Genomic DNA, 15,252 nt, shown 5'->3' with positions numbered 1-15,252 from the left:
CCCGGGATGGCGAGCCTCCGGTGTTCCACTGGGTTAAACGAAAATTGATCTGATTTGCTTTTTAACACCCGAAGGGGAGAAGAGGAGATCAGGGGAGGGAGGAAAGGATTTGTTTGTGCGTGTGCGTCTGTGTGTCCGGGGAGGGGGAGGAGGCGCCAAGGTGCAGCCTGCGCGCGGCTCTGCGCCTCGGCGGGCTGCGTGCGTGTGTCCCTGTCCGCGCTGCTAAAGCGGGCTCTTCGAGGGATCGGCGTCACATGACTCCGCCTGCCCCCCGCCAGCGCGCAGCTCACCAGTCCCTCAGTTTGCCCGGCGCCAGGGGAGGGTCGGGAGGCATCTCCAGGGCCCGGGGGCTCTGCGGAGCGGGGAAGAGGTTCTGGAGGGGAATGGTACATCCGGATTCCAGCAGCCGCGGCTCGGCGCCAGATCCCGGACTGTAGAAATTTGCGGGGAGGGGAGAGCGAGAAGGAGCGAGCGAACGCCTGAGAGAGGCAGCGCGCAGCGCGCACGGACAGGGGCTGCCGGGTGCCGCGCGGAGAAGATGTAAGCGCGTGGAGTCTAGCTGGCCTCCGAGCACCATGCAGAAGGGGATCCGGCTGAACGATGGCCACGTCGCGTCCCTGGGACTGCTGGCGCGCAAGGACGGCACGCGCAAGGGCTACCTGAGCAAGCGGAGTTCGGACAACACAAAATGGCAAACCAAGTGGTTCGCGCTGCTGCAGAACCTGCTCTTCTACTTCGAGAGCGACTCGAGCTCGCGGCCCTCGGGGCTCTACCTGCTGGAGGGCTGCGTCTGCGACCGCGCGCCCTCCCCCAAGCCTACGCTCTCGGCCAAGGAGCCGCTGGAGAAACAGGTGAGGCCAGCGCCGCGTGTGACCTCCCAGCGCCCGGCGGCGGCCCTCGGGGCGCAGGCCCTTCCGCCGGCCGAAGGCGCCCGAACTTTAGTCCCTCTACTCTCGGCGCCCTCGGCGAGAAGGGAGGGTTGGCCTAAGCGGGCGGTGACCCCGCGGTGGCCAGAGGGGTCAGGGACTGCGGACAGGGAGCGGGTGTGGGCTGCGGCTGCCCTTCACCCGGTGAGCTCGGTGGGAGGCGGGCGCAGAGCGGGCGAGACGCGGAGGGGGATGAGGTGCGGAGAGAGATGGGCTCCCGCGGGAGACGGAAGCAATGAATGTAGACCCACATCCAGCCAGAAATGGTGCTCCCACCTCCACTCCCACCCGGGAGAGCCCCGGACCGGGGAGGTGTAATTCCCCGCGCTTAGGCACGGGAGGGGCGAGACGGAGGCGTGCGAGCGCCGCGGCCCCTACCTCACCGCGGCTGGGAGCGAAAAGGAGCCTGCGCTCGCTCTGCCAAGTTGGGCGGCTGCGAGGCCGCAGGGGTCGGTTAGGTGCCATCGACCGGTGGCGCACTCCCAGCCGGCCCCAGGCGCAAGCAACAAACCGAAGGGTTCCAGGGACCTTTCTGATGCGCCGGGGCTGGGGCCAGGGCCGCTGCGGAGGCCGCGGGACAAGTGGGCGCATCTCTCTTCCTCCGCCCCCTGCGCCTCCGCCGCCGCCGCAGTCGCGGCTCTAGCGCTGCTCTAGCGTTTCCGGAGTTGGCGAGACTAAAAGGCCGGGCCTGGATCTACCGGGGGCCTGGGCGGGGTGCGGGTGCGCCTTTGGTGTGGAGGGATGGAGTAGCACCTGCGGGCGCCCAGTGAGAGCACCAGACAGCGGGAGTGCAATTTTTAAGATCGATGCACTCTCCAAAGGCATCTAGTCTGTCCCCCTCCTCTGGGAAGGTAAAGTCAAAGATAGTGAATGCTAAAATGTCACCGCTGGGAGGGACCTGCGATCCATGGGGACCCAACCAGCTGGTTATTGCCTAGTTGAGGACACTGAGGCCAAAAGAGAGAAATTTACTTGCCCAGTGTCATGCCAGGAGTTGAGGCCACCTTAAGGTTCTGGGAAGATAACTGAGGGCTCAAAAGCCATTATTGCAGGCAGACTGGTGGTGATTGAATTGGCTGAAATAAAAGCATCCTTGAAGTTGCCCTTCTAATGGTCGAGACAGATCTGAGCTCAGTCCCCGCAGCACATCTCTTCCTTCCCTGCCCTCAGCCCAGAGGTACTGCGAGATGATTTCGAAGGCTGGGAAAGGTGGACAGGAATATTTGAGGGTGGGTCTCTGGGGATGGCAAGCCGTATGGCAGGTAGGGGCTCCCAGATGGCAAAGCAAAGCAAAGAGCAGGTAGCTCCTTAAGCTAAAGGTACAAATGGGGCCTGGAAGACTCACCTGGGAGAGCCAGACCCAGGCTAGGCTAGAGATGCTCTCTCAGCCCTTGATAACCTGCCCTTTGCCAGCCTTCCAGAACATTATCAACACTTGTTGGCCAAAGTCCACCTGTACTACCAGTGGCCTATAGCCCCAACTGGCGCCCATCCTCGGTCCCCTACCCCAGAGCACAGAGCTGAGCTCCCGGGCAGGCAGGGAGAGAGGGCTGAAGGGTTGTTGTTGGGCACACAGTGTGTGCTCTCAGCCCCTTGGACACAAAGCCAGAAACAGGCCTGAGACTGAATCACAGCTCTGCAACTTCCTGTCTGTGTGACCTCAGTTAACACACTAAATTTCTCTGAGCCGCTGTTTTGTAAACAAAATGAAGGTAATAACACCTATCTTTCTGGGGTTTTGAGAGCACAAATAATGTATATGGAAGTATGCTCACAATCCATTTTAGTTTGACATGATAAATGTTAATTGAATCTGAATTATACCCACCTGGACAAAGAATAGAGGTCTAACATAAAATGTTGAAGCTGAAAGGAACCTCAGAGAGATTGTACAGCCCACTCATCCCATTTTACAGATAGGGAAACTGAAGAGCAGATTGGGAAGAAATTACCTACCTGATTCTGATTCGGTGGCAGAATCAGACCTAGAATTCACCCAATGTCTAAGGATTTCTGAAAATGAGATCTTACGTTGATTCCAGATCATTCACCTCTTGGCTCGGGTGTTAAATCGTGCTAGCAGTGGATTATGGGAGGGACAGGAGTGCAAAACCACTTGACCATGTGCACACGTGGTCTGAGCCGTTTCCCCAGAACACCAACAGTCAGAGATCCTCAAATGTGGTCACAAGAGTAGCCCTCCTGGCACAAGAGAACAGAAGAGGGTTGGGAATAGTAGGGGATGGTCTGGTGCTGCCCAGCTCAGGTGCAAATTTCTGTTAAAGACGTGTGCTTTGTTTCGTACACTTATAGAGACGTTCCATTTGACTCCAGACAGAGAGTTTGGCTCGTATGGAAAAGTAGATTCTGTTCCTTTGGTCTGCACGTGTCTATAAAAACTTACATCTTTTTCTTTTCTAAACCTTTGAGTAAAATTGACGGCCTCCGCAGCTGCTCCATGTTTCTCCTTGAGGGGGAGCCCCCATGGCACCCACAGAGCACCCTCATGAGAGGCCCAGCTCCAAGCCATTCTGTGACTGGGTTTGCCTTGTAAGCCCCAGGGAACCTTGATTCAAAACCTGCTGGGCATGTGGCAGAGAACCCATGTTAGGAGGCCTCAAAGAGGCTATCAGTTTGGACTGGCCAACATCTAGTGAAGTCTTGGTTTTAGGAGGATGTCATTTTTATCCAGGCCTAAGCAGGCAGCTTCCATCTGGAAGGGCCAGAGATGGTTTCTCAAGAAATAGAAACCAAGTCTTGGCTGGGAACCACCCCAATGACAGGGATGAGTCAGGGACAAAGCACACAGTATGTGCTCAGGAGATACTAATTGAGCTGAACTTACTGGTGTAGCTTGTCAATTCCACATTTCATGTCCTGAGGACTGACTGTGCACCAGTCCAGGCCCAGCGCGGGGTCACAGGCCCAGGAAGCTGGATGTCACAGTCCCCGGCCCCCAGGGAAGATTAACACAGATAAAGATGGCACCTTACACTGTGAAGATGCTCTAATAGGATAGGATGCTCACCTTACACTATGAAGATGCTCTAATAGGAAGGGCTCCCAGGGTGCTCTGGGAGCCCAGGCCCATCCTAACATGATGTGCTATCCTCTGGCTGCTTCTACACTGCTTTGACTGCGTCTGTGGTAGCTCTGGCCTGGAATCCCAAGGCCTCTTGAAATCGGAGGGGCACAGCCACGCTCCTATGCTGACTGGCAGTTGCAAGCACCCCTCCACACGCTGGCCTGAGCCCTGCTTGCTCAGCTCTGACCTCCTCACCTCTGACCCTACAGCCCACACACTGAAGGCCCGGAGGCCCTGGACTTAGAATTTGGGTTCAGAGATTGACCCTTGGGGTTCTTGCCCTGCTTTGGCATGGAGTCACCCCACACTGGCTTTTCCCACCCTCACTCCCAGCCCCCCGAAATAGAGCTTCCACCCCAGCTTCTCAGTGGCGGACTTGACCAAACTAACCCCAGCATTCCCCTTACCCCCACCTCTGCCCCAACCAGAAGGGATCAAAATGTAGACCCCAGACTCTTCCTAATTCCTGTAAAACAGAAGGGACACAGACAGATCCCTTCAGCCGGAACCTCAGCACTGATGTGGGCAGAGGCTCCGGAAGCTGGGGGTGCCCATTAGCACCTGTTATCCACCCAGTGGGTGCCTTTCCCTGGAGACAAGAGGAAGTCCCTCTCCTGGTCCTCATTCGCAGGACACGTTTCAGGTTGGCCTGGTGGATACCTGTTCACAACAGCCCTAAAGCCATGAGTGTGCCCGGTTTGCAGATGAGGAAACAATCTCACCAGCACCACCCAGCAAGGCAGCAGCTGAAATGCTCTCTGGCTTTCTCTGCAGCTGCGCTGTCTTCACCACAAATCCTGCCTGCCTGTTGCTGTAGCACATTCAGCCCTCTGGGCCAATCAGAAAAACACAAACCTGAATGTAGGGGAATAAGTGTACTCAAAAAGCAACATCCCCCCAGACACAGGGACACAGGGACGTCATCTGCACACACGTGGTGCCAGCAACTCAACCCACGATCCTTGCACCTATGGAAGGGCCAGCAGGGCTGCCCCACGGTTCCAGACCAGGCCCAGCCCAGCAGGTGTGGGGTGCCCATCTCCCCACCCCAGCCCCCAAATATTTCTAGCACTGAAATGAGGTTGAAGAGGCTCAGTAATGACACCTTAATTGGGACGAGGAAGTACCAGGTCCCTGCCCCTCTGCTTGGCGACAGTGGGATGAAGGTCAGAAACAGACTGTACATACACAAGCCTACACTAAAATCTCACTGCCATTTGTGCGTGCCGTAAACATTTTGGCTCTCCGTGTGAAGCCCATGCTGGGTCTTGTGGATACAGAGAAAAATCAAACTTAATCCTTGTCTTCAAAGGGCTCACAGTGGAGTAGGGCGCTCTCCCTAGACTCACTCCCACAGTAAACACCAAGTGCCAGGAATTCTCCGTCCTAAGGAGTCCGGACTCTCTCCCTGCCCCTGCCTTGGTTCAGGAGCTCACCGTGTCAGGCTTGATGTGTTGAACTCGCTCACATGGTCCCACCTCGCCCCACGCCAGTCCCCTGCCACACAGCAAGCCACCAGAGTGAGCTTCTAAAGGGCACACCTGACCATGTACTAAGCCCCTGAAAGTGTCACTGGCTCTCGTTGCCTTTAGGAAAAAATGCAGATTCTCCAGCATGACCTGGAGGACCCAGCGGGCTCCAGCCTCTGCCTGCCCTGCTAACTCTGCCCCACCCTCCCAACTCTGCCCCACCCTCCCATCCCCCTCCTTCCTCACCCTACACCTGCCTCCTCTTTCCCACCTCAAAGCTTCTGCAGCGGCTGCTCCCTGTGCCTGGAATGATCGCCTACTCCCCCCAGCCTTTAGTGACCAACTTCTCCTCCTCCTAAGACCTCCTTTTAGGTCTTAGCCTAAAAGTCACCTCCTGAGGGCCTCCCCTCACTGCGGGAGCTAGAGGAGCCCCAGGTCCCCCATCACAGACAGGGACAACCCTCTCTCCTTCATCCACATCGCTTATCAGGTTGGGATTAATTGATGTATTTGGCTGGTGGTTTGTGAAGGGTCTTCCTTCCCCTTAGAACGTAAGGGCCAGAGTGCATGTTTTACATACAATACCTCCCCTAATCGTCCCAACAGCCCTGTGAGGTTATACCTGGTAACCCATTTTTGAGATGACCAAACTGAGGCTCAGAGATGGTAAGTAACTTGTTCAAGGTTACAGAGAGCATACGTGGCAAAGCTGGCATGTGAACCCAGGTCTACCTGACTCTAAAACCTGAGCTCTCCAAGCACAAGCACAGCATAAAGACTTGGGCTGAGGGACTGTGTGAGTTTACCATCCTCTGCCGAGATAAATGAAAAATGAGAGAGAGAGAGAATTAGCAGCAAGTGAAATGATGCCACTGCCTCTCTGGTGACATCTGTGAAGCAGCTTTGTTTCTGCTTGGGTGGGGACCTTGCACCTCAAATCCCAGGAGTCAAGGATAAACACCCCAAGGCAGGCATCCACACCCTGCAGTCCCGTTTCCCTGGAATCCGTGGGAGCCTGGAGCCGGCGCCCATGTGTACAGAGCCAAGAACAGGACTCAGCCCCCGATGTTTATGCAGGAGAGTTGGTGACGCGTGCACTTGAGGGGGGCCCAGAACACTGCCAACGCCCAAACACCTCGGTAAAGGCGACTGTCGTGCAGGGAGCAGCTGGGAGCCTCGGACTCCCCCACTGCCCATCATCCGCTGCTCGGAGAGGAGGGCGCAGCCTCAGCTCCCAGCTCATTCACTGAGGGGTTTCTCTGTCTCTGGCAATGACGCAGCCTTAGGTAAAAGTTGTGGGTTTCGAGCCACACAGACTGGCTTTGGATCCTGGCTCTGTCACCTCCTACCTAGGGAAGGTCTTATTGCTCTCTGAGCGTCAATTTCCCCATCTGTGAGATGGAAACCGTAACACAGCCTACCCGGCAGCCCTGTTCTGAGTGTTGTACTTGATGCTATTTGTAAAGCCCTAGCGTAGCACTGTAGGTCCGATCAATTCACGGTAGCTGTTGTGGCTTCAGCTTTCACCTTTAGGACAAGGCTCTTCCTGCATGAAGCAATGACCCAGATCACCTGGGTCTCTGGCAGGTTTGAAGTGAGTCGACACAGAGCCCTGACCCTGGATATAAAGGTAGGATGGTAAATCTTATCTCAAATAACCTATGGGTTTCTGAGAATGTCTGAGCAAGCACGCCCCTGAAAGAGAAAAAATAGCTGCAGGAGCTTCCTTCATCCCTGGCAGCCACACCTTCACCCAGCCCCGTCGATTTCACCTCCTAAATCTCTCTCAGACCATCCACTCTTGTCCCTCTCTTCCTCCAAGGCTCTAGTCCAGACAGCCATCATCTCTTGTCTGGACTTAGGTGGGGGCCTCCTAACAGGTGTCCTGGTCAGCATGAGTGGCGTCATGCTGCAGTAACAACCAAGCCCCAGATCTCCATGAACATGACGGAGGTTTATTTCTTGCTCATGCTTTAGGTCCCACGCGGTTGGCAGGAGGGCACTTCTCATTGTGATCGCTCAGGGACCCAGCCTGATGGAGATTCGTCCTGACACCTGCCTCCGCAGCCGCCTCAGCCAAGGGCAGAGAATGTGGCAGATCTCTCCCTGGCTCTTAAAGTGCCCCCCGGAAGTGACCCATGCTGACCACATGACCACATGACCACAAGGCAGGTCATGTGGCTTCAGTTCAGTGGCGGTGGGGACGTGCAGACCCACCACGTGCCTGAAAGCAGGGCTCTAGAGATCCTGGGAGAACCGTCTCCCTACATCCGCTGCATCCCGCCATCCCCGTGCCTCTCCGAAGCCAGACCACTTTCCAAAATGCAGATCTGATCATCACACACAAACACACACACACACACACACGAGTAGCTGAGGAGAAAGGCAAAGGCGCCGTCTTGATGGGTTTAATGACAGAAAGCAGAATCTGTGCTCACGCTTACAGGGGCATCTCCTTCCAGCCTGGGGGCATCAGGGAGACTCCACCAAGAAGGGGACAAGTAGGACAGGAAATGTAGGTTGCAGGGTAGGCAGAGCTGGTCCCTAAAGCCTGTGTGCAGGCTACAGAGCGCGGTGGGGAGCCGGCACAGGTCTCTCCGCTAGAGACGGACTGCTGTGATCTCTGTGCTGGAGAGATCACGGCAGGGTGAGAAGAGACAGAAGAACGACCCATCTGGAGGCAGGAGGTCAGGTCAGAGGAGGCTGTAGAACTGAGCAGTAAAAGAAGCCTGAATTTGGGGAGTGCCGAGCACTGAAGGTCCCCCCTCCACTCCCATCCCAGCCGGGTCGCTGCGTCACCATGTCACTGAAACCTGGGCTTGCGCTGTGCTACAAAAACCATCCCTAGCTCCTGCATGCCCAGGATGCACCCCACAGCCTCTGGGGCTTCCCACCTCCCGGGCTCGGTGGGCAATGGCAGGGAGTGTCAAGTTCTCATCCCGTGAAAGCACCAGGTGCTGTCCTACCATACCTTCTCCTCCAGCCACCACTCAGATAGAGCACCTTTGCAGCTTACAGATTACAAAGTCCTTTTCAGGCTTAGCATTTCCGGTAACCACCAAAGTAACACTGCTGTTACTGCAGTTCTACACAGGGGAGAGAGAATCCCCATTTGGCACATAAAGCTCAGGTAGAGGGAGCTCATCTCCCAACAAATACCTGAGTGTCTGTGTTGTGCCAGACCCCGAGCTGTCACTGCTAATAAATGTCAGCCCTCCTTGTTCTAGGTTGTTCAGGTCAGTGGACATCCAGGCCAACTGTTAAATTCAGCAATTTATACTTAAAGACCAGATCTTACTAATCCAGCAAGGCTAATGCAACTTCTTTCCCCTGAAAAAAAGAGAGAATTGTTTTCAAGAAGATACTTCCTAGTTGAATTTTGATTTTTTTTTCAACTTGGAAAATCTAACTCAGACCTTAAAATAAAATTCATTTTAGAGAGTGAATGAATGAATTTTTAGCAACCTTAGCCAGTATTCCAGAAACCCATCTAGAAATTCAGACAGGCTTGATCTAGATTGACTTTTCCTCTGTCAGACTATGTGAGTAAAATATAACCAACTTTATTTAATTGTCTCTTAGACTCTTAGCCACACTCAAGAAATGAGTGAAATAGTTTGGAAGAACCTAGTCGATCATGCAGCGTTCTCTGCATGCCCACTCGCCTTGTCCCGAGCCTGCTGCTGCCCTTCTACCCTCTTTCTCCCGCAAGGGGCCTTACCTGTCCTCCGGCCACACTGGTTGTCACCTGGGCTCCCCTCACCTCTGGTCAGATCCACAGGCTTTGGGGACCTGGGGGAGGGGCTGGTGTTCCAAAAGGAGAGCCCATACGGTGTGGGCACAGGTGAGGAGAGGCAGGTAAGTAATTACATCTGAGAACTTCCTGGTAGCCTGGACAAAAAAGGGAAACAAGCTGGTTATGGGACACCCATTGCCTCCTGGAAAGACGTGGTGCAATTCCTCAAGCAAGAGCACTTGTATATCCAGGGGCTTTCATAAAGGGGACCAGTGGGGAAGTGATGACGATCTCCAGGGCAGAATCACTGCAAAAACAGGGGCCCACCCCATCAGTGGCTCCCGTGGGCTCTCAGGGCAGGCTAAGCACGTTTGGTGGAGATCACTCTCCAGGACGCTGCACTGCTGGGGTCCAAAAGAGGAGTGGCCTGGTGACCAGGAGTGCAGGGTGCAGGTTGGAGAACCTGGGGAGTGGATGGCCGGCTGGGCCTCTCAAACAGCCACTGCCTTTTATTTTAAAATTTTGGAATTGGGACTTCCTTGGAGGTCCAGTGTTTAAAACTCCACGCTCTCAATGCCAGGGGCACAGGTTTGATCCCTGGTCAGGGAACTAAGATCCCCACATGCCACATGGCATGGCCAAAAATAAATAAATAAATAGATAGATAGATAAAATTTTAGAATTGGTAATATATTACCATGGCTCGACATTCAGAAGTTACAAAGAAGTGTACACTGACAATGCTCCTTTCTGCTGCTGACCCCAGCAATCCAGTTCCCCTCTCCAAAGGATTTTTTTTTTTAATTTATTTATTTATTATCTTTAGCTGTGTTGGGTCTTCGCTTCTGCGCGAGGGCTTTCTCTAGTTGCGGCGAGCGGGGGCCACTCTTCATTGTGGTGCGCGGGCCTCTCACTATCGCGGCCACTCTTGTTGCGGAGCACAGGCTCCAGACGCGCAGGCTCAGTAGTTGTGGCTCACGGGCCCAGTTGCTCCACGGCATGTGGGATCTTCCCAGACCAGGGCTCGAACCCGTGTCCCCTGCATTGGCAGGCGGACTCTCAACCACTGCACCACCAGGGAAGCCCCTCCAAAGGATTTTGATGTTACCAGTTGCTTATGCATTCTTCCAAAGACATTATATATGCAAATATATGCAAAGATGTATAGATCTATGGCCATATATATGCACATCTGTATAATTATACAAGTGGTACCGTACTACAAACACTATTCTACACCTGTTCTTCTCACTATATTGTGGAGATAGTTCTCTATAAGTATATGGATCGTCCTCGTCTTTTTTTACAGCTGCATAGTGTTCCACTGTGTGGATGTGCTGTAGTTTATTTAGCTAACCTCCTCTCGAGGGACATTTGGGTAATTTATAGTCTTTTTTAAATTACAAACAGAGCTGCAATTAATAAACACCTTTGTGAATAGGTCATTTCTAACAGAAGGTGAAAGGCAGACATGTCCAGACTGGAATTCATTCCTTCTTTCAGCAAACATCTAGAGAGGCTGTTGGTGGGAGGGGGAAGGGCAGGCTTGTTGACTTGTGATGACAGATTGAAAGGTGTTCGTGCAGGACCAGCCAAGCATGACATCTGTGGCTGTGGCTCATGGGGTCTGGAGTAATGTACATGGAAACACAGACCAATCAGCAGCAGAAGCTTGGAGGATGACACCGTCCCCCAGGCCGCTGGTCAAGCACCGCCTAGTTCAAGGCTGACTCTGGGAGGGAGGGACTTTCACTGGGCTCTTCAGCTCTGACATTCCTGTCTCTCCTCCCACCTCTGTTCCTGTCCCCAGGGGGCAGGCAGGGAGTAGAAGCAAGCGAGTGATAAGGTGTCCAGGAGGTCGGTCCCCGGCAGCAGCTCTCAGCCCTGGGACTCTTAGGAGCCCATAGGAGACTGGGGTCTGAGACAGGTGCTCATCCCCGGGTCAGAGCAGAGCTCACGGTGCAGTAACCAGGCCCTGGGAAGGCCAAGACTTGAGAACCCAGAGGCAGAGGTCGGTGAAGCGAGGCGACTCAGAGCAGGGGGGAAGAATGTCATGAAGTGGGGTGTCCAGACCCCGTGTGGAGCCATACCAGGTGAGCCACAGCCATAGGGCAGGATAGGTAGGTCTTTTCTGGATTGGTGTGGGAGCACCAGTGGGGCTGCTCGAGGCCAATACTTCTGTTGAGCAGGGCCATTTGGGACATACTGTGCCCAGTGAAGCCCCTCTGTGTGGCCAGCACGAGGCTGGTGCAGCCAGGGCGGGGAGGGAGCAGCGCTGAGAACTGCGCACGGTGCTGCAGAAGCCCTGAGAGAGGGCAGAACACACTCCCAGGGTGGCCTGGCCCAGGCAAGAGCGGGATCTCTCCTGCGAGAGCCAGAGAGCAGACAGGCTTCCCCTGGGATCTCAGCGGTGAGAGGCGGACAGGGACCTCAGGTGACGGGGAGCCTGGATGGATAGCCCCTTATAGAGGGAGAGATGGACTCCAGCCAGAGCATCTACACACACACACACACACACACACCCCGCTGAGGCCCCTTCAGGTTCCCTCTGGCACTGTCCCCTCTGCACTGGGACTTCGGGAGCATCGGGCAGAGAGGACTGCCAGGCCAGGGCCAGCTGGGACTGTGGTCCCAAAGATGGACCAGGAGGAAGGAGCCAGGACCCAGTGGGGGAGAAGCTGACCCTGCCTGACCAGGCCACCAGAGTGGACCTACTAAGTGGAAGGGGTGGGGTTGACCGAGAGTGATGGCATCCATCCTGCAGCTGACCCCAGCCCACCTCCCTCTTGGAGGAGACAGCGAGCAGGGGCCCAGACAGGACAGTGGGTCTGGATTCTGGTCAAGCAGGATGAATCAGAGGGGGCAGGACCAGGGACAGGGAGACCAGAGGGGGCAGTTTAATGGCCCGGGTGGGAGATGAGGCAGCCTGGAAGCAAGCACGGCAGTGAGGATGGCAGAAGGCAGAGTTCCAGAGATATCCAGAGCAGAGACCCTGGTGACCAATTGAATATCAGAAATGAAAAAGAAATAGGAGCTGAAGGTGTTGGAAAGAATGCCCCAAATTGCTGATTCGTAATCATCCTTTGATCTTAGCACAGCTATGACTCCAGTTTCTAAGCCTCTCCCATGCCTCCTGTGTGTGTACATGTGCATATGGATTGGTTTGGTTTTGTTTTTTTGAGGGGGGTTAGTTTAAAACAACAGAAATTTATTCTCTCACAGCTCCGAAGCCTAGAAGTCTGAAACCAAGATGCCTGCAGGGCCATGGTCCCTCTGAAGTCTCGAGGGAAAAATCTTTCCTTGCCTCTTCCAGCTCCTGATGGCTGCCAGAAGTCCTTGGTGTTCCTTGCCTTGTAGATGCACCTCTCCAGGCTCTACCTCCCTCTTCACATGGCCCTGTGTGTCTGTGTCCACATTTCCCTCTTTTTACATATTAAGGCTTCTTCTTATTAATCTGGTATGACTTCATCTTACCTTGATTACATCTGTAAAGACCCTATTTTCAAAGAAGGTCTTTTTCTTAAATTTGTGTTCGAGTAGAGTTCATTTACAGTGTTGTGTTAGTTTCAGGTGTACAGCAAAGTGAGTCAGTTACACATATACATATATCCACTCTTTTTTAGATTCTTTTTCCTTATAGGCCATTACAGAGTATTGGGTAGAGTTCCCTGTGCTATACAGTAGGTCCTTGTTGGTTATCTATTTTATACATAGTAGTGTGTATATATCAATCCCAGTCTCCCAATTTATCCCCCCCCCAACCTGTCCCCCCTTGTAACCATAAGTTTGTTTCCTACATCTGTGACTCTGTTTCTGTTTTGTAAATAGGTTCATTTATACCATTTTTTTTAGATTCCACATATTTTCACATAAGGTCTTCTTGACAGATTCTGACAAACATGAATGTTAGGGGGAACGCTATTTGTACACACGCATGTGAATGCACATGTATGTGGTTTTCCTAGTAATTGTCCACTGATAGGTTGATTAGACCCATCTCTTGGACCTTGCAAATGATTCAGTTAGTTTAAAAACCATCATGAGCCCTTTTATGAACCAGGAGCTTTCACAACATCATCTGTTTTACAGAACCCTGTGAGATGGGTAATAGCCTCCCCTTTTTGTGAAAGAGAAAACAGGTCCACAGAAGGGAAGAGACACGCTGGAGACACCGAAGCTAAATAATAAATAATAAATTTAAACCCAGGCGACTCCAAAGCCTGGCATATGCCACAACTCCAGGGTCCCAAAGTCCCCGGAACACTGGTTTTCTGGAATGTTGATAGATCTTCCCAAAAATGAAAACAAAAGTGTTCCATGGTGGGATAAGTTCTGGAAGAAGTTCCTACATTGCAGGACTGTTCAGTGCCCTTATGAGGTGAGTGGGCCTCCTCTCCCTGAAGAGATATCAGCCTCGTTCATGAAAAGCCAGTGCCCACACCCTTCCAGCCAGCTCACCCGCCCATACCTGAGAAGCAGATCCAATGCCACCTGCTTTGTGGCTTTTGCTATTAATCAGTTAATAAGCCGGGCTCCCATGCCATGGTGACAAATGCATTCAGTCACCCATTCAGCAAATGAAGGCTATTCCATGCCCAGGCCGAGGAACAGTGCCAGGCTCTGGGGATATTCTTGGTCAGGAATCATTTATTTGAAAGGAACAGGAGCCCATTCAAAGCAGCTTAAGGTTTTTGCTTAAGGAGGACTTTTAGAATAGTTACAGTGATAATTAATGGAACCCAAGGAGAAAACATGTGTCTGGGTCTCCAAGGCCTGGACCAGTAACCATCTCTCTCCACCCCACCTTCCCCAACTCCCACTCTAGTTACCAGGTCTCCCATCTCCACTTTTCTCTGAGACACTTCCACTTCCTTCTTTGTCATTTGTACTTAGAGTTCAGCACACACAGCTCATTCATTTGGTCTGTCTGTGTCACTTCCAAATAACTGGGAACTCCTGGCTGCATGCAAGCATCGGCTCCAGGACCATGCATCTCTAGGAGAACATGGGGGGATGGGGGGAGGGGAAGAGGTGCTTCTGCTGCAGACTTTGCTCCCTCTTAGGGGTTCCCAGCACTGGGTGAACATTGGAACCAACCGGGGGGCTTTGAAAAATACCAGTGCCTGAACCGTGTCCTCTCCCTGTTCCCCTTCTCCCACGTTCTGCTTTAATGTGTCTGAGAAGGGGGCTCAAGCATCCGTGTTTTCTTAGATTCCCAGGTATCCCTAATGTGCAGCCCAGATTGAGACTCTCTGCTGTGGTAGGAAAGACAGTAAAAAGTCATTACAGGACTTCCTTGACGGTCCAGTGGTTAAGACTCTGAGCTTCCATTGCAGGGGGCGCGGGTTCCATCCCTGGTCGGGGAATGAAGATCCCGCATGCCACACGGCATCCCAAAAGCGGGAAAAAAAAAATCATTACAAGTTGATAATGGCTTTGATGGGGAAGGACGGGGGCAGCACATTTGACAGTCTAGAAGGAGCAGGAAAGAGATACACTAAGACCCGATGATGTGGAGTGCCCGCACCTTGCAGAAAGCATTCAGCATCGTGGGCTTTTGTGTGTCATTGATTACCATGAGGTGGACAGTGTCTGGGTTTTAGTGGGGACTGAAAAACATGGGTTGAATTCACGAATGAGATATCATTCAGGTAGAGAGTTAAAGGTGGAGAGAACTTGACTTTTCATGATTGAGGCCACTTGTGTGTAGCTGACCAAGGCAAGTGTTAGTGTCATGCCCATTGGCCAGAGGGAGATGCAGAGGTTGCCCAGAATCCCTGGCTCTGAGCAGCAGAGCCAGACCCAGACCCGGCTGTTGGGACTTCCACCTCCTCCACCTTTTGTAGGGTGACCAAGCATCCCGCTTTGCTCGGGACTGTCTTGGTTTTAGCGCTGAAAGTCCTGTGCCCGCGGAAACACCTCAGTCCCAGGCAGACTGGGATGGTTGGTCACCGTACCTGTCAGTGGTTTCCCAATGTTTGCTGTCCTGTGGAGGTGCTGCAGCCCTGCCAGCCGGTTGGGACAGGCAGGAGGCAA

General features: G+C 53.3%; 1 protein-coding gene across 1 annotated transcript in view; it reads left to right on the top strand.

Moving 5' to 3' along the window:
- Nucleotides 1-575: 575 nt before the first annotated feature.
- RASGRF1 (Ras protein specific guanine nucleotide releasing factor 1) overlaps nt 576-15,252 on the top strand; it is a 106,950-nt gene continuing 92,273 nt past the window's right edge. The window contains exon 1 of the mRNA XM_061181703.1: nt 576-851. Coding sequence (XP_061037686.1) covers nt 576-851 — 276 coding nt within the window. The remainder of the gene's footprint in view (nt 852-15,252) is intronic.

This window comes from Eubalaena glacialis, chromosome 2 (genome assembly GCF_028564815.1).
Source record: "Eubalaena glacialis isolate mEubGla1 chromosome 2, mEubGla1.1.hap2.+ XY, whole genome shotgun sequence".
Taxonomy (NCBI): Eukaryota; Metazoa; Chordata; class Mammalia; order Artiodactyla; family Balaenidae; genus Eubalaena; species Eubalaena glacialis.
Note: the sequence above shows the minus strand (reverse complement) of the source record. Positions and strands in the feature narration are given on the sequence as shown.